At 46.5% G+C, this 18,004-nt stretch overlaps 1 protein-coding gene across 1 annotated transcript; it reads right to left on the reverse strand.

Moving 5' to 3' along the window:
- Nucleotides 1-11,369: 11,369 nt before the first annotated feature.
- Nucleotides 11,370-17,657, reverse strand: LOC125946368 (disintegrin and metalloproteinase domain-containing protein 10-like). The gene is made up of 3 exons (XM_049669205.1): nucleotides 17,397-17,657; nucleotides 16,317-16,473; nucleotides 11,370-11,490 (listed from the first exon to the last, which is right to left on the reverse strand). The coding sequence occupies exons 1-3, from the start codon at nucleotides 17,638-17,640 to the stop codon at nucleotides 11,370-11,372; spliced, it is 522 nt and encodes a 173-aa protein (XP_049525162.1). The 5' UTR covers nucleotides 17,641-17,657.
- Nucleotides 17,658-18,004: the final 347 nt, after the last annotated feature.

Genomic DNA, 18,004 nt, shown 5'->3' on the forward strand with positions numbered 1-18,004 from the left:
ATAATTATAAATTCTGTTTAGGGCTATGTATTCTGTAATATGGGAAAATACATTTTCAGAACCAGGCGGTCGATAAACAGCGGCCACTGCTGTCATCCCAATACCAGAAACCTTTATCCGGCACCAAACAAACTCAGTATTAGGAAGTCGTGGGAGTACTAAAGATTCAATGCCTCTAAAAAAAAAAAAAAAAAAAAAAAAAAAAAAAAAAAACTAGGCCCCCCCATCTTTACCAAGTTGCCTGTCGTTTCTTACGACCGAATACGCTGGAGGCAAAATTTCGGAATCCGATATGGAGTTGTTTAGCCATGTTTCAGTTACGCAGATAACTGACGGATTGTTACATTCTACTAGCCAATCGAAATCATCGAGCAAACTTCGAGAATTTTTTTTTCAAATTTGTTAGCCGAGAAACGGTGGCATGAGGAGCCTGAACGATTGTTTTGTGATCGTTGTCCCTTGTGTAGCGAACGCTGTCGAATATCAGGGAATCGTACTGCAATCTATATTGGCGGCTTGTTTACGGATAGCAACGGAGTGATCCCACAAATCCTTGCGGATTTGTCGTACACGTGCAGAAAAGTCTTCATTCATGTATAGATCAGATCCTTTCCGTTTTCTGGCACTTCTACGTATTTCAACCTTAGCTCTGAAGTCCCGCAACTTAAAGATTACAGGACGCTTCTTTTCATTACTTCGCGTGCCGAGTCTGTGGCAGCGTTCAATGGACTCGCCTTGGATATCAAGGTTAGAAGACAGCAACTCGCTAACAATGCCTCAAAAGTTTCATCTGATGGTTCTTTCAAACCGTAGATGAGCAAGTTGTTCCTGCGGGATCTATTTTCAAGATCATCATTTTTGCGATCAAGTTTATCAATGATATCTCTGAGCTTAGCAACTGTTTCTTCTAGATAATGAACTCGCTGAAGGGCACCATTTGCAGTGGAAGCCAACGTTTCAATTTTTGTGAAACGTTGTTCAAAAGAAGTCATTCTTGAATTCAGCGTAGAGAGCTCTTCACTGATTTGTGTCTGTCCGGCGAGACATTCCGTTAGCATACTTTCAATCTTTTTATCAGGGCCTGGATTAATCTCGACATCTCCAGAGAGTTGCAACAACTTTTTCAAAGAATGCAGGAAGCAGGAAAAAATACACACAATGTGCTGAGGGTGTGGCTGCAGCAACAAAAAAGGTCATGGCTCCTATAACATTTAGAAACATATTTTGAGCATACCTGCAAAACGAAGCACACGTGCTTGCAAGAACCTTTTGCCGCATCCGCTGCCAGACCCGCTGAAAATCATTGACTGGAGCGTCGGCTTGATATCGTTCCTTCTTCCATGCCGATGTCGTTCCATTGCAGTGCCATGCGCAGTCGAGTGAAGCACAGCCCGGGTAGGTCGAAAATGCGGATGCATTGCCACCTGCCGGGTAGCAGGTTTTGCTGAAGGGTGGGCTACCAAAAGCACAGTTATTGCGAAGGAAAATCGAAGAGGGGACGTTGTTCGGAAGATAGGGGCCAGCGATACTAGCGGCTATCTGCAAAAAAAATTCAGAGCCCTTCCCCTACTGTGAAGATGGAAGCCAGAGAAGCTGTGACTATGGTGGGTCTGCTGTACTGAATATTGCCCCCCACGATGAGCATGGGCGTATCGTCGCTGGGAATCACCATCACCCAACCGAACATGTCTATCATGAACGTTCCGGTTGAGAAACTCGCGCTGAAAGCTGGCCGTCGCCCGGGGAAGTTGGCGCTGGCGTTGCTGAGGCGTGCACCACCGTTGTCGGGTTCCTGGAGTGCGGGCAAGACGATGCTGACGTTTGGCCCCAACATCGCGCTCCCTGAACTCGGGGTCCACGGCTCTTCACTCACGTATCGCCTGGGCTTCGGAAGCACTGACGCTAGAATCGGCACGTCGACGATGAGCCATTTCCCGAGCAAGTTCGCGGCGGCGTTGCTCAAACGCGTTAGAATACGTCGTCAGTTGCTCATGAATGGCTGATACCCCCTTAAGCAATGGCTCACACACCCGTAAACGCGGCCTCCCCATTTCGACGACAGAAGAGAAGTGAAATTCTACGCTGGAATGATCAGCGGCAACGCAGCCAGCTGTGGAAGCAGTCGACGACGACGAACGCGGGAGCAGTGGCACGAGCGCGTGCCGAGCACGAGCGCAAAATTCGCTCTCTCCCAGCTCACGCTCTCCCAGCTGGGCAATGCTGCGCACGACAACGAGACCAACCAAGCGAACCTTTACCAGCTCCGCTGTAAAAGAAGCAGACGTTTGTAAGAACCGTTTGCCATGCCGCTGGCAGACCCACTGGAGAGGATTGAGCGGAGCGTCAGCTTTATATCGTTCCGTGTCCATGTCGATGTCAATCCGGTGCAGTGCCTTGCGCAGTCAAGTGAAGCACAGTCAGGGTCGGTCGAAAATGCTGACGCATTGCCAGCTGCCACGTAGCAGGCTTTGCTGAAGGGAGGGCGACCAAAAGCACAGTTGTTGCGAAGGAAAATCGAAGAGGGGACGTTGCTCGGAAGATAGGGGCCAGCGATACTTGCGGCTATCTGCAAAAAGAAGCAGACGTTTGTAAGAACCGTTTGCCATGCCAGTGCCAGACCCACTCAGCACCTTATCTATCCGCATCGAACGCTTATCAACCGCGATCAGACCCATATAATCTCTCATCACTCCTTACCATCTTTTTATTCATTCGTTATCTGTCTGTGATGCGGAACAACACAGACAACACGGTACAGCACATTCATATGGTGTTGCAAGCGTGAGTGTTTATCCCATTGGGTAAGACACTCGGCATCTGGGCGTGGGGTCGTAAGTTCGAAACTCACCACCGCCAGCGTTTTTCTTCGATTTTTAACAGCGAAGCGGTTTAAGCCGGTGGTTAGTCCGGGGAGTGTGCGCAGGAAAACCTCGCCGAGCGATGACGTCACTCCACGTCGCCTAGCAACACCGAGCCTTACAACAGCTGTGCAGGTGAGCTAAGCCATGACGTCATCGCACGCGCGCCGTCGCTCTGCCCAGATTTGCCGAGCCATGACGTCATCACGCCGAGACCCCGCATAACCGTGTCGCCCCAGCTGTGGTAGGCGGAGCTAAGACGTGGCGTCACTGCGATGATCCTTATAATAGTAGTTCCGCGTCGGCGCCAAGGTCGATCCAAGGTAAATACATCTGGTAGCGAAGCTTCCATAGAAGCCCATACGCTCAAAACATGGTTGCTTACCGGCGGTTCATGGGGCTTAGCGCCATCTGTGTGAGGAGGGAACACTTCCGGCGGAAGAAAAAATAATTTGACGTCATATCCGTCAAAAACAGAAGTGACGTCATTTTGTTCTCATAGGCGCGAAATTTGTTTTCGGAGGCCTGCCATTAGAGCTGTATATTCAATTGCCCCGCCATTCGACTTCATGGGCGTTCCGAGTTTTCAGCGCGAAAAGCGATGCTGGAAAAGATCAGCCGTACGGGTGTCGAAATCGCATCGCTGCACAGAACATACTTTCTTTGGAGGCCGACGAAACCTTTGGGCGTAGATTTCGTAGAGTGCTCGTCCTTTCGTCGGACGCCAAGCCCGTCGGCCAGCGCTGTTGCACGAAAACAACTAAAGTAAACAAGTATCTGACGGGCGCAACTGACTACTTTTTACTGCACAGGTTAAGAAACAATAAAACTACCCGCGTAACCTAATTCAGACAAACGTCGACATGCAAAACAACACAGCATGTGAGCGGGGCGTATTGTAACAGGTGAACTTTACGAGCGGGCCTTTCCACGCACTCCAAGAGTTGCATGGCATTGCAAGTGATAGCGGCGTCAACGCCCGCCGCTATCGATGGGCGCTCTCACGGTGGGCCCTGAAAAAAGGTATTTAATGATAATGATCTAGTAAAATACAGTTGTATCTTTTCTCGCCATGTTCTATAAAATTAATTAGGAATTTATTTTCGTTGAATAAATGTAACTGCGTCTCGCTTTAATTTAGAAACGCTTTTTTCTTTCCCAGTGTTTATTCCCTCCAAACATAGTCGCGCTTCAATCGCTGCTCCCATGACCACCCTTGCTGATGTCGGTGACAATTCGTTCTGAACCGCTTTTCGCCCGAAGCTTCGTGACCTATGTGGATCGACCAAGGTCGATCCACATAGGTCGCAAGACTTCGCTTGTGAGAGGCGATATTTCGATGGCCCCGTCGAGCCCGGCTTACCGGGTTTGATGCGACTACTGCATGCTTCTGTCTACTACTGAGTCGGTCGTTCTCAGCAGATATACAGGGTGTCCCACGTAACTTTAGCCAAACATTTAAAACATGCAAATACCACGTAGCTGGACAGAACCAAAGTAATGTTGTTTGCCATTGCTTGGAGATACCAAGATTATTTTTTGCATTCCTCATAATTACACAATTAGTCTTAAATAATCAACTTCTCAATTATTATATTAACATGAAAAGTGTCAATGAGAAAATTATAGAGCCACATGAAAAAAGCGGGCACGTTTGCACTCAGTCGTGCAAAGCTTAGGCACAGCGAAAGTGTCAATCCTCAAGTCTTACTGGCTGCTACTGCTAGGTATTAACTTGGTTGCTGCTAGGTATTAACTTGGTTTAACTTGGTTTAACTCAACTACGCATGTAGGGAAGGTATTCTCGGTCGATCATTTTCGGAGGTACCTAATTCCCTTGCGCGACATTTCGCGTGACTAGCGCTGGGCGCGTCGGCGCCTACGAGCGACAGCGTTCCTGGCATGCCACAAACGCACGCAGGCAGGCAGGAGCCGTGTCTGTACCGGGCGAAGTGAGTGCGCACCTGCGCTGGCGGTTACTAGGCAACGCGAGGTGACGTCATCGCTACTGCTTCGGCGCATGCGCGGCTAGGCAACGCGGGCGGCGTCGGAAGCAGCTCTGCGCGTTGCCTCGTTGGTGCTGCTACAATTTCTTTCTCTCTCTATCCCGGTCTCATTTTCTCTTTCCCTCTTCAGAGCATTGCGCGCGCCGCGCGCATGCTCTCCTTCCCTCTCTTTAAGGTCTCATGTCAAGGCAACATGTGCACGGCACGGAGAGGAGGCGAGGCACACGCCGCTCCGCGAAGTCATTGCTAGGCAACGCAGTGACGTCATAGCTCGGCGAGGTTTTGCGACAGCAGGCGCCACTTCTTACGGTTAGCTAGAACAGATTCGCGGTTAAAACTTCCGATACAGCTTTCTGTTGCTCAATACTTCCTACGTAAAAGTGTTTTTCCGAGACTGAAAGAAGCCCACAAATACACGCAAAGTGCCTCGAGCGGGCAGTCGCGTGGCAATCCATCAATAGGCGTTTTACACTTCTAGCAAAAATTACATAGGACAACTGCGTTATCTCAGTTTGTCTCGAAAATGATGGCGCTTATCGAGGCAGCCGAATGCGTTTTGAACCCTCCGATTCAACCCGTTGAATATGAAGCCGTATTTCGGAGCACTTCAAAGCACTCAGAAATAAAGCTACTGTTTAGGAGACAAGGCCAGTCAACGGGACGGCCGCTTACCGGGGTGCTTGCAGTCCACGAGGCACATGTCCATCGGGCTGTGCGACGATCCAGTGGTGCTGCGCTGGCAGTCATCGAAGCCGTACTTCTGGCAGATGGAGCCCTCGCAGCGGCCTGACTGGCATACCTGTGTGCCATTATTGCACTCAGACAGGTTGGCCTTGTGCCGGGGTTCAGGGCACTGCGCTGCCACACCGGTGATCGCCGTTCGTCAAGGCTGACAGAAGCCGCCGCTAACGAGTCGTGTGAGTGATTAGGCGAAGAAAACAGCTTTCGGGGGAATACTAAGCCCAGCGGCCGCATGAAAGAGCTTTAGCCTGACGTGTGCGTATCAACATTACCGGCTTGCCTAATGTATAGGGTTCGGCGTTTTCGGTTTAAACCGTAAAGCAAACTAAAAGGGTATACTGAATTCTTTTTTCGGGAATGGAGGCTTGAACCGGAAATGGCCAGTGAAAGCAAATTTACAGGAAGGCGATCGGCGCTCAGCTGCGACTATAAATGAACCCGGGTGCAAGTAGTCAGGCGACCTCAAGGTAACGCGACAGCCCATGCCACACAAGCATCTTTACTTTTTGATGCGAAAGCATCAAATGGTCCATTGAGCGAAAAAGTCGGCGTCGATCTGTAGCAGCGAAACAGCACCTAAATTCCCATTGGCTGTGATCATGATGATGATTTAACGGCATCATCTTTGAATCGGGGCGGTGACAAATAGCCTGCCTGACTTAATCAGGTATGCTTTACGTATTTTAAAGACGATAGTCTTTCTTGGGGAACTTAAACGCTGAAAATTTGGTATGTATGTCTGTCTGTCTGTCTGTCTGTCTGTTGTCTGTCTGTCACCCGATTCAGCCACCCGGCCAAAGTTGGACCACTTGCTTACCGCCCACACTACTTAAACTTGTACGGCTGTTCATACTTGTGAACGTTATCGATCACACAGTAAATATTACGCATATCTGAGGCGCAACATCACTAGGTAAGTATTAGGAGGTGTGTTCCTTTAATAGAAAATACATAGATACGTAACTCTAAAGACCCTAGTTTCTTAAGCTGCGCTGAAAATGCCATGCTATGTGCGCCGACGAACGACGTTCCCCGACTGCGCGCCGACGAGCGCCCTCTGCCATGGAGGAAGGAAACCCTCTGCACAAGCTCATGTTTCCCGATGTATTGCCAGATGGCGTCCATGTCTCACGCAGCGCCTCCTCAATTTTATCAATGCCAGCCAGATGCGGCCGATTCAACATAAAGGAAGCGCTGTCTGAGGCAGGGCAAAACATAAATGGCCGCTTGATGAAATAATGCGGTAAAATGAAATCTGTTCAAACAAACCTTCATGCCAGGACGGAAATGGTACGAGAACAGCATCACGGGTTGGCGCGGATCAGACCAGCACTCATGTAGTACGGCCGGCAGAAGACTATCGTCTTTCGACGACATTTGCAGCGAAGCACGCAGATACGCGGCCATTTTTTTTTCATCTAGAACTTTTGCATATACCTGCTTTATCTTTTTATTTTTTTTCCTAAAAATCTACTTTGTACCGCGACTTATGACTATAACAGATCCAGGCATATCAGTCTCTTCCCTGCTTTTCTTCCACCAATACTCTAAGCGTCTCTTGCTTATCTAGACTGCTGATCGGTTGATGCTTCCATCCACTTTAAATCCAAGCGCTTCTGGGAGGTGTACGTTACCCACGGTTGGTACTGGGTGAATCTCTTCGCATGCCATTAGGGTGTACTGAGTGGTCTCCGAAATTTTTTCTGCAGTATACACATGCTTCATCTAGTTCCGAATATTTCCTCCGGTATGCTTCGTGCTTAGGCAACCGGCTCGAGCCTCAAATAGCAAGGCACTGCCCATTGTGTTATCGCACCGCTAGATTCTTCCTTCCAATTTATTTCTTCTCATTCTTGTAAATCTCCATGCTCCTTTTTGTTTCCATTCTTTGCATCCAATTCACTGTCTCTGTTTCTCTCACTTTCTTTATGATGACTCCTGGTTGTCTATTTACACGTTCAATTACCCCGTACTTGGTTGCTAATTTTCTTGACCTGTTCCTCCATTCTGTGTACGCGCTTTTCAGGTACAGATACTTGTGCACTTTAGCCGCCCATTTATTTTCATCCATGTTCCTGAGTCTTTCTTCAAAACTATTTTGCTCTGCGCTTCTCTGACTTCAAAAGAGGCCCAACCAATGTCACCCTGCACAGCCTCATTTGTGGTTTTACCTTGGGCTCCCAAAGCCAGCCGGCCTACCGATCTTCGGTGAACTCCCTGCTCCGATAAGATATTCAATTTTAAGCCTAGAATGGCATTTGCGAATGCTGGCGCCATTACTCCAATCCAGATTTCACGCACTACCTCATATTTAATGTGGCCCCAGAGTGTTTTATGTTTCATTATTGCTGCATTCCGCTTGCCCTTTATTTTCAGGTTATCTTGGTGGGTGCTTAAGCCTTTCCTTCGTTTATGTATACGCTGAGGTATTTATATTGCTTGACTATGGGTATGACTTGCTGTTGAATTGACACCACGTAATTACTTGTATCTTCATTAAAGATCAAAATTCCCGATTCTCCGTGCTAAATAACATAAGGCCTAGATTTGTCGCCGCGTCGCCACAGATATTCGCAAGTATCTGTAAATATATCGTATTGTCCGCTAGTAGCACTATCTCATCCGCATACATCAGTCTAGGGACCTACTGTTGCGCCATTTGTCCATTACGCATTTAGGATAAAGCAAACCCTAATTCGCTGTTTTCCAGTCGTCTTTCTACACATCCTTAACATAAAGCGTGAACAAAAATGGAGACAGGTGACATCCTTGCTTCAGTCCTTGGTAATTCCCACCACTTCATTCCTTTTTCGACCTTCCCATACAACTTGTACTCGGTTGTCTATATATATCCCTCAGCAGCTCCACGAAATCGCCATCTATGCCTTCGTGCTTAATAATATCCCGTAACAATTCCTTGGGCGCTAAAACGTAAAATGATTCCAAACTGTTTTGATTCCAAACTCCTGACGTCAAATTTGCGTAACCACCGACACAATCATCGGGCGGTGACCCGCAGCGTTGTCTGAACAACCCAATCAAACACTCTCCTCGTTTATAGAAGGTCACCTTTGTTCGCTTTCAAAACCAATAACATTGTCTACACTCAGCGGTTTTTCTTATCTAATTTGCTGACAAGAGGCGAGGACCACGCTCTAGAGGAGAGGGTTTCGATGGGGTCCGAGCCAGCACAGTGGAAAGTAGATAACCGCATGAAGAGGGTGGTGCCGGCTTCTCCGATTGGTCCGCTTCGCCTTACTTAGCTTGCGGTGGCTGGTCGAAAATCGCGGCGGCGTGCAACGAAGGATAAGAATGCCGCTAAAACGGATCCTCAGCAAGGAAGAGTTGGCAGAGCGATGTTGTATGCATGCCGAAAGGGCTCGATAACGTTTTACTACCGCGTAAAAAGGTTTATCATGCGCAAATAAATACATGCTCACCGGCAGGTGCGAATAGCGAAGACCTGAGCGATCGGCGGGCAGCCATCTTCTATTCCTTTCGGAACGGGGCAGTCTGTGGCTATTCAGAAACTTTTTTTTCAGTTTTGTTCGGCATATTAATGCTTTTTCTGTGTATACGTCATTTTGACGTGGTGAGTTTTCGCGGTTTTGTGAGGTCGCGTGACAGACAGGCGAAGTGGGCGTAACCAGAAAACATTGGGCCAATAGCAGTAGGCTAATGGTAAAACGTCGTCGAATCAGTAATAATTATTTTTCTTTTGTGCGGTTTAATCATGCGTACACGTTTTATCAGATGGGGAGCTATCGCAGTTTTCGTGACGTCGCGTGACAGACAGGCGAAGTTGTGAGTGGTCCGAAAATGTTTTGACCAATCGTGGAGGCTGATTGCACAAATTAGAATCAAAACAGTTTGGAATCATTTTACGTTATAGCGCCCCTTGTCTACATTGTCATAGGCCATTTTAATATCTAGAAATGCTATCAATAAAGGTCTAGTCTGAGCTACTGAAATCTCTATGCACTGAGTTAGTGCAAACATATCCTCTAAGCGTCCGCCTGGCCTGAACCCATCCTGTAGTTCCCCCTGTACATCATTTTTCTTCACCCACTTAGACAGTTCTAATTTTGTGGCTTGCTTTGCCATTCTGTATATCACCGACGTTACTGTAACTGGCCTGTACGAGCTCGTCTTATCCTTATCACCATTGCCTCTGTAGATAAGGTTCATCTTGCTTTCACGCCATCCAACCGAAATTTTCTTGGTTCTAATCACTTGCTCTATGGCACTAGTCAGCAGTGCCTTGCTCTTTGGACCGAGGTTTTTTTATTAGCTGTATTAGAATTTCATCGAGTCCTGTTGCCTTGTTATTAGGCACATTTTCTTTTGCATTCTTCCAGTAAAATCTTTCTAAGCTAAATTTTGGTGGCTGAGGCTTATCTGTTGTTGCAGAATCTGCTGTCTGAACTACGCTTTCTTTCGTGCCGAAGTTATCCCTAATTACATCTGTGATGTACCGCAGCGCATCGTCTCCTTCGTAGATGTTACCGCCTTCATATCTTATAGTCGTTTGCGAATTTTTAGTTGGAGCTCCGAGTGCTCTTATATGGTTTCAGAATGTTTCTGGGGCTGCTTTGTCTCTTTCGCGAATGTTAGGCACCCAAAGCTCGCTTGCGCATTTAATTTTATCTTGCACGAGCTCATTCGCCACGCTTTTCTTTTCTCTGTATTTGTTCCATCTAGGGACACCTCTTCTTCGTGTAATCCCTACTTTTGGGCTTCTCGATGATCCCTAGACGCCTGCTTATGTTCTTCTATAGCTTGGTTTATATCCTTTTTCCACCACTAGCGTGGTTTCCTCTTTCCAATCCAACAATTTTTTGCCATGTCTCTTATTTTCTACTGGATAACGTCTACCAGTTCCTTATATTGCCAGATTGCTGCAGGAAAAGCCTCCATTTTCTTCTTTATGTTTTTTGCGATCTCTGTTATTTCCTCTTCATTCATATTTACAAATACTGATGCTATTGGTTCGTGTTTGGCGTTACAATCTCCCCCAGACTTTAATGTTAAACGTCTAGGATGGCTACCCAGGCTATTTTTTCAATGTTCGTCTATTATCATTTGGTCTAGTTGCTCGAAGACCATTTCTGAGACTAAGGCGTAATCGACACATGACTGCCTGTTTCCGTATTGTCACGTTACCTGTCCATGACACCCATTCTCCTGTTTACTACTGCGACACCGCGTCACCAGCGCGCCTCGACGGAGCAGAGCGGGCGCAAGGGTACACCTGCTGCGACGTTAGCGCGCCAGGTGTTGCGTGAGGGCAGAGGGCATCGCCGCGATGCCACGTCGCCTCGACGGAGCAGATACAGCGACGCGACGCCGCGGGGCGAGAAGGTTGTCGTCGGCGAGCCGGTCGCGTGACGCGCGCGTGCAGGTGCCGCCGTGTCGCTCTCGGAAGCCTGCACGCGGTCCGTATCTGACCTCCTGCAAGCTGTTATTCTCCAATGAATGCAACTACGGTGTTGAATTGGCGCATCTGCATTCATACAACACGTTTTAGCTTCAACAAACATAGTGAATATTTTTCATCGAAGTAAGCCCGTAACCTTGACGCGAAAACATGCCGAAATACGAAACATGAAAACTGAAAATGCTCAACTCCTCTCATATATACATGCTAACAAGAAGTGTGCCTTTCCAAAGACGCCCTGCGCTTTACAACATGCATTTTACGTCAAAACACACTGCGGTTCAGGGCGGAACATGATTTTTCGCTGCATTGGTGTACCAAGAGTAATCAAGCATTTAGTGAAGGATATCTGCAGAAGGAAGCGTGGTTGCAGTCATTCGGCGCTGAGCAGCGATGATTTGCGCTGACATAGTGGCACTCTGTGCTGCAGCAGCTTCCAGCAGACGGGCTGCGAAGAGATAACATGAAATAAGTATAGCATAACCGGGGTGCTCTTTTGCACACGTTATACTTGTCATGGTCAACATATTACTTACCTTCAGTGCAGGAAGAAGGCCTCTCCTAGTGACATCCACTTACCTCTGTACTGCGTCAGTCAGCTCCTTCTGTGCTTACCAATTTCCTCCTATCATCGACTCTTCTTTTGTCACCCTCTACTACTACTCCCTTCACATAGAAACCATTGTTACTCAATAGCCCACCAGATACCTGGCGAAAACTTTTTAGAGCGCAGCTAGCTCTTAGGCGCCCGTTTCTGGGTTGAGCGTCGGCGTGCCTCGGTGGCGTAACGGAGTGAACGAGCACAGCGAAATAAGGAAGAGCGAACGCGGAGTGCAGCGGGGGATGAAATACGACAAGAGCGAAGAGAGCGCGAGGAGGCAAGCGGAGGAGGAGGGTGCAGCGGGGGAGGCAAGCGGAGGAAGCCAACTTGAAGCGCCGCCAGATGGCGCTCTGGTCAGTGCATCTTCGGCGGCAGTGGCCGTGCGGGGGAAAGGAAAGAACGTAAAAGAACTAAAAAGCTCGCTTTCGGGCATAGCGTTCGCCGCAAGCGTTTCCCGGTAAATATTACGGTTGTATAAGCTGCACTTGCCGGGAAGTGGCAACTGTGTGGATGGTCTACAGGATGTCCAACTATCATGCTCCAAGGTTTTAAAATATGCAAATGCCACGTAGCTGGACAGAACCAAGGTAATGTTGTTTGTCGTCGCTAGGAGATACTCAGATTATTTTTTGCCCTCCGCCTAATTACATCATCATCATCATCAGCCTATTTTATGTCCACTGCAGAACGAAGGCCTCTCCCTGCGATCTCCAATTATCCCTGTCTTGCGCAAGCGTATTCCAACTTGCGCCTGCAAATTTCCTAACTTCATCATCCCATCTGGTTTTCTGCCGACCTCTACTGCACTTCCCTTCTTTTGGTATCCATTTTGTAACCCTAATGGTCCACCGGTTATCCATCCTACGCATTACATGGCCTGCCCAGCTCCATTTATTCCGCTTAATGTCAACCATAATAACGGCTATCCCCGTTTGTTCTCTGATCCACACCACTCTCTTCCTGTCTCTTAACGTTAGTCCTAAGATTATTTGTTCCATCGCTCTTTGTGCGGTCCTTAACTTGTTCTCGAGCTTCTTTGTTAACCTCCAAGTTTCTGCCCCATATGTTAGCACCGGTAGAATGCAATGATTGTACACTTTTCTTTTCAACGACAGTGGTAAGGCCCCAGTTAGGATTTGGCAATCCCTGCCGTATGCACTCCAACCCAATTTTATTCTTCTCTAAATTTCGTTCTCGTGATCAGGGTCCCCTGTGAGTAATTGACTTAGATAAACGTACTCCTTTACAGACTCTAGAGGCTGACTGGCGATCCGGAATTCTTGTTCCCTTGCCAGGCTATTGAACATTATCTTTGTCTTCTGCATATTAATCTTCAACCCCACTCTTACACTTTCTCGGTTAAGGTCCTCAATCATTTGCTGTAATTCGTCTCCATTGTTGCTGAATAGGACAATGTCATCTGCAAACCGAAGATTGCTGAGATATTCGCCGTTGATCCTCACTCCTAAGTCCGCCCAGTCTAAGAGCTTGAATACTTCTTCTAAGCATGCAGTGAATAGCATTGGAGAGATTGTGTCTCCTTGCCTGACCCCTTTCTTGATAGGTAACTTTCTATTTTTCTTGTGGAGAACCAAGGTAGCTGTGGAATCCTTGTAGATGTTTGCTAAGATATTCACGTATGCCTCTTGTACTCCTTGATTACGCAATGCCTCTATGACTGCTGGTATCTCTACTGAATCAAATGCCTTTTCATAATCTATGAAAGCCATATAGAGAGGTTTATTGTATTCCGCAGATTTCTCGATTACCTGATTGATGACATGGATATGATCCATCGTAGAATATCTCTTCCTGAAGCCAGCCTGTTCTCTTGGTTGGCTGAAGTCAAGTGTTGCCCTGATTCTATTAGAAATTATCTTGGTGAATATTTTATACAGTACTGAAAGCAAGCTAATGGGTCTATAATTCTTCAATTCTTTAACGTCTCCCTTCTTAAGGATTAGTATAATGTTGGCGTTCTTCCTGCTCTCTGGTACACTTGAAGTTGTGAGGCATTGCGTATAAAGGGTCGCAAGCTTTTCAATTATGATATCTCCTCCATCCTTGATTAAATCGACTGTTATTCCATCTTCTCCAGCAGCTTTTCTCCTGGACATGTATTTCACGGCCCTTCTAACTTCATCGCTAGTTATAGAAGGAGCCTCTGTATCCGGTTCATCACTACTTCGAATGCAAGCAGTTTGGCTGTTTTGGGTACTGTACAGGTCAGTATAGAATTCTTCCGCTGCTTTTACTATGTCATCGAAATTGCTGATGATATTACCATGCTTATCTTTCAGTGCATACATCTTGCCTTGTCCTATGCCAAGCTTTCTTCTTACTGATTTAATGCTGCGTCCATATTTTACGGCTTCCTCAATGTTCCCCACGTTATAATTTCAAATATCCCTTACTTTCTTCTTGTTGATCAGTTTTGACAGTTCAGCGAATTCTATCTGATCTCCTGAGTTGGACATTTTCATGTTTTGTCGTTTCTTTATTAGGTCCTTTGTTTCTTGGGAGAGCTTACCTACTGGTTGCCTTGGTGCCTTACCTCCCACTTCAATTGCTGCTTCTTGGGAGAGCTTACCTACTGGTTGCCTTGGTGCCTTACCGCCCACTTCAATTGCTGCTTCTGAGATCAACCTAGTTACGGTTTCATTTATTACCTCTATGTTGTCTTTATCTTCCTGTTCTAAAGCTGCATATTTGTTTGCGAGCACCAGCCTGAATTGGTCTGCTTTTACCCTTACTGCGTCTAGGTTGGCCTATTTCTTCTTGACTAATTTTTACTCTTTATCTCTTCAAATTGACAGAAATTTTAGACCTTACTAACCTATGGTCACTGCACTTTACCTTACCTAACACTTCTACATCCTGCACTATGCTGGCACTAATTAAATAATTAGTCTTAATTAATCAAATTCTCAGATATTATAATTAGATGAAAAGTGTCAATGAGAAAATTGTAGAGCAACATGAAAAATCCCGATACAGCTTTCTGTTGCTCAATACGTGCTACATAAAAGTGTTTTTCCGAGCTTCACGTGAAAGAAGCCCGCGGATACATGCATAGTGCCTCGAGTGGCCAGTCACGCGGCAATTTTGCGTGTACACGTATTCGCGGGCTGCTTTCACGCTCGAAAAAAAAAACACTTTTATGTAGCTCGTATTGAGCAACAGAAAGCTGTGTCAGGAGTTTTAGTGGCACGAGCATCGGATGACATTCTTGTTGCTCGCACAGCACTTCCGGTTCACAGTTTGCGAATAGACGAGTGGCCACTCGAAGCAGTTTGTATTCGCGGGCTTTTATCTAGCACATATTGAGCAACAGAAAGCTGTATCGGGAATTTTTCATGTTGCTCACAAATTTCTCGTTGATAATTTTCTGCTAATTATAATATTTGAGAAGTTAATTAAGACTAGTTATGTCATTAAGCATAATCAAAAAAATAATCTGAGTATCTCCTAGCGACGGCAAACAACATTACCTTGGTTCTGTCCAGCTATATGGCATTTGCATATTTTTAAATCTTGGTGCAAGATTGTTGGGACACCCTGTATATATAGCGCAGTGTGTCGTGGCTCTGTCAGTCTGTGCGGTGATCCGTGTGATCCCTCAGTATATCGCGAAATGAAAACACGTATACAGCCCCACTGAAATTTAGCATTAGGGAGTATCATAATCATCGGTGATTTTTTTCTCTCAATACCAATTAGAATATTAGCTACTAGCACTGATCCGCCCCGTCTCTGAACACTCTGCTCCCATCTTTTTTGTTTCATCGATAATTCTGACAACTTTAACTTCCTCTCGTGTTTGCGTCACCCTCCAAGTGTCAGCTACGTAGTGGCAGAACACACCAATTCAGGATATTGGTTAGCTGCCTTTGTTGATTTGGTTGTCAACAAATGCTAGTTTACGCAGACAAGTACTCGCAATTGCAAAAATAAATATTTCTTGTCCGGAAATCGTGCAGAATAAAGCTTTCTTCATTTCATATACAACGCCTATAGGCGGCAAACACCTGTGACCTATATGCAAGGAATTGACATGGCCTCCGTATACGCCCGAGTCGCAGCGAAAATCACACCGCTTGCGAATGAGTTTTACCATTGTCAAAAAAAAAAAAACAGCTTCAGTTTAGGCACTTATACGGAGTTTAACAAATCTAGACCAACGAGAACAGAACAGGATAAAACCATTATATTGCCGCAAGCTCGAACGAAGGCATACCGATCTTCATTTTTGCTTAGAACAAAAGCCGAATGGAATGTGCGTTACCACGACGTCACGAACTCGCCAACTATGGATGCGTTTTTGACTTATGCATCATCACTTATGATAACACAGATTTTACGCATGCCTAGCCTGATTTCTTTGTCTTATATAATGCATTCGCCGTATACCTCTAAAAGGCCTTGCTTTTCTTTTCAATTAATTCAGTGCAACGCGCCCTATCATAGTCGTTATCCTTACTTGTCGATATCATCGCTTTCTTTTCAATTTGCACGTTGTGTATCTGTTTGCGCTAATGAGCTTTTTGTTAATTCTTGTGGCTTCACATCGGCTCGAAGGTGGAAATTTATGCTTCATGTAGACACTCTTTCCTTGACTGGGAAAAGGCAGCTGACAGTATTGCAATAAGATCGCCAGATTAGTGTTGGCGCACCTGCACTGTGCGTTCGGGCGCAGCGTGCAGCCGGCAGCACGCTGCGAATTCTTGCGCGCATAGCAGCACAAGTCATGGCAGTCTTTCTCGTGGTATCCACAGTCACAGTCTTCGTTTTCCTCGCGCACATTGTTGCCGCAGAAGGACTCCTGGTGAGCTGCAAATGAGGTGATTTATTCACGAACTGTAGTTTGAAACACGTTGAAGCTCAGCATCTGTATTCCTCAGGTGATCACTTTCCTACGTGTACTTGACTATGGCGCGAAATACAATTTCATGAAAAGGGGACGGAAGAAAGGATACAGTGAAGCGCCAGACAGTGAAGAGCCAGTGAAGCGCTTCAATGTCGCCTGTCTTCTGTCCCCTTTTCACGAAATATATTTCGCGCCACAGTCTAGTATACTTAGGAACTCTCAGCAACAACTTGCCCAAGTTGTTTTGGAATATATATAGTGATCACAAATCGGCATCTCGCAATTTTACTGCGCCAAGCGTTGCTACGCAACCAAAGGCTTTGTGAAAGAGAAAATGCGAGCTGACACCGCTCCATACTCTCCGCGCGATTTGTGCAAATGGTGACCTGTGAGCGAGCGCCATATTAAGAAGCCTGATATTTCCTGTCACTTGGCCGAAGGAACGCGCCTTAAGGGGTGCTTACGTATCGCTTATCAGTGCCATAGCGCCTAGTTAACTTTTAGAATAATAACCACTCGAGCTCGTAACCGATCGGTCAGGAGTCGACTATGGGTGCGCTGCTTCTGATCAGCAACCACTGAACGCTCTCGTGCTCAATTCTTGTGCGTCATGTCAGGCGAACGTCGCCGGGTGGCGCTGACAGCATACAGCGCCTACAGTGTCACTGTATATGGCTCGAGAGCCATATACATAAACACTAGTGACCCTAAACTCTCACGCATCCTCTAAAAATGATTTTGGCCGTATGAGAGATGAGGCATCATAATCTAGCAGATTGCGAAAACTGTTGTTTAATCAGTCGTATGATATCAACACGCGAGACGGTTGTAGCAGCAATAATCACTACGACCGCGCAAATTTAGCCAGATATTATTAAAGCCGTACACAGAAAGCAGTTCTCCTTATCGTAGTGGCCGTTGAGGATGGCGTAGAGGACGGCGCTAATGCTGCGTACGCTGCAGGATGAAAATTTCCGGTTGAACAGTTGAAGGCCCGTCGTCGCCCGCGCGAACATGATATAGTTGCCATTGGAGCCACCTGGGGCGCACTCGGGTGTCTCGTCATGCTGTAGAAAGTTTAGAGCAGCCAGAGAGAAAATCTTAGTCACACCAGCTGGAAAACGGGCCATAGTCGCTACGTTGCAAGAATAAGTAATTATTCCATAGCTTTTGACACCTGCGAATCTCCACGTCCTCATTTAACAAAAATAAAATAATGACCGCTTTATTATTGACTTCACAGCACCATCGACATTGTTGACTTGCTCATATACTGTACGTGAGGCATGTCGAAGAACCAAAAAAAAAAAACTTAGTCCAGAGGCATCAACTACGCCATGCCTCATAATCATGTCGTCTTGCCACGCAAAAGCTCAACGTTTTTTTTTCCTCCACATGACTTTTAATAATTAAGTACATGGCCAGCAGAAATCGCTGGTTTGAAAAATAAAGTAGGCGCGGGTCGGTAGCCGAGCGATTAAAAAAAATCACAGC

Source organism: Dermacentor silvarum, chromosome 6, assembly GCF_013339745.2.
Source record: "Dermacentor silvarum isolate Dsil-2018 chromosome 6, BIME_Dsil_1.4, whole genome shotgun sequence".
NCBI lineage: Eukaryota > Metazoa > Arthropoda > Arachnida > Ixodida > Ixodidae > Dermacentor > Dermacentor silvarum.

What these genes read in the sequence shown, in the direction of transcription:
- LOC125946368 (XM_049669205.1), bottom strand. Translation starts at nt 17,640, where the DNA reads ATGGCCCGTTTTCCAGCTGGTGTGACTAAGATTTTCTCTCTGGCTGCT. An exon ending in TAAGGAGAACTGCTTTCTGT is followed by an intron (nt 16,474 to 17,396) that starts GTACGGCTTTAA and finishes CCTCATTTGCAG; the next exon opens with CTCACCAGGAGTCCTTCTGC. An exon ending in CGCCCGAACGCACAGTGCAG is followed by an intron (nt 11,491 to 16,316) that starts GTGCGCCAACAC and finishes ATCTCTTCGCAG; the next exon opens with CCCGTCTGCTGGAAGCTGCT.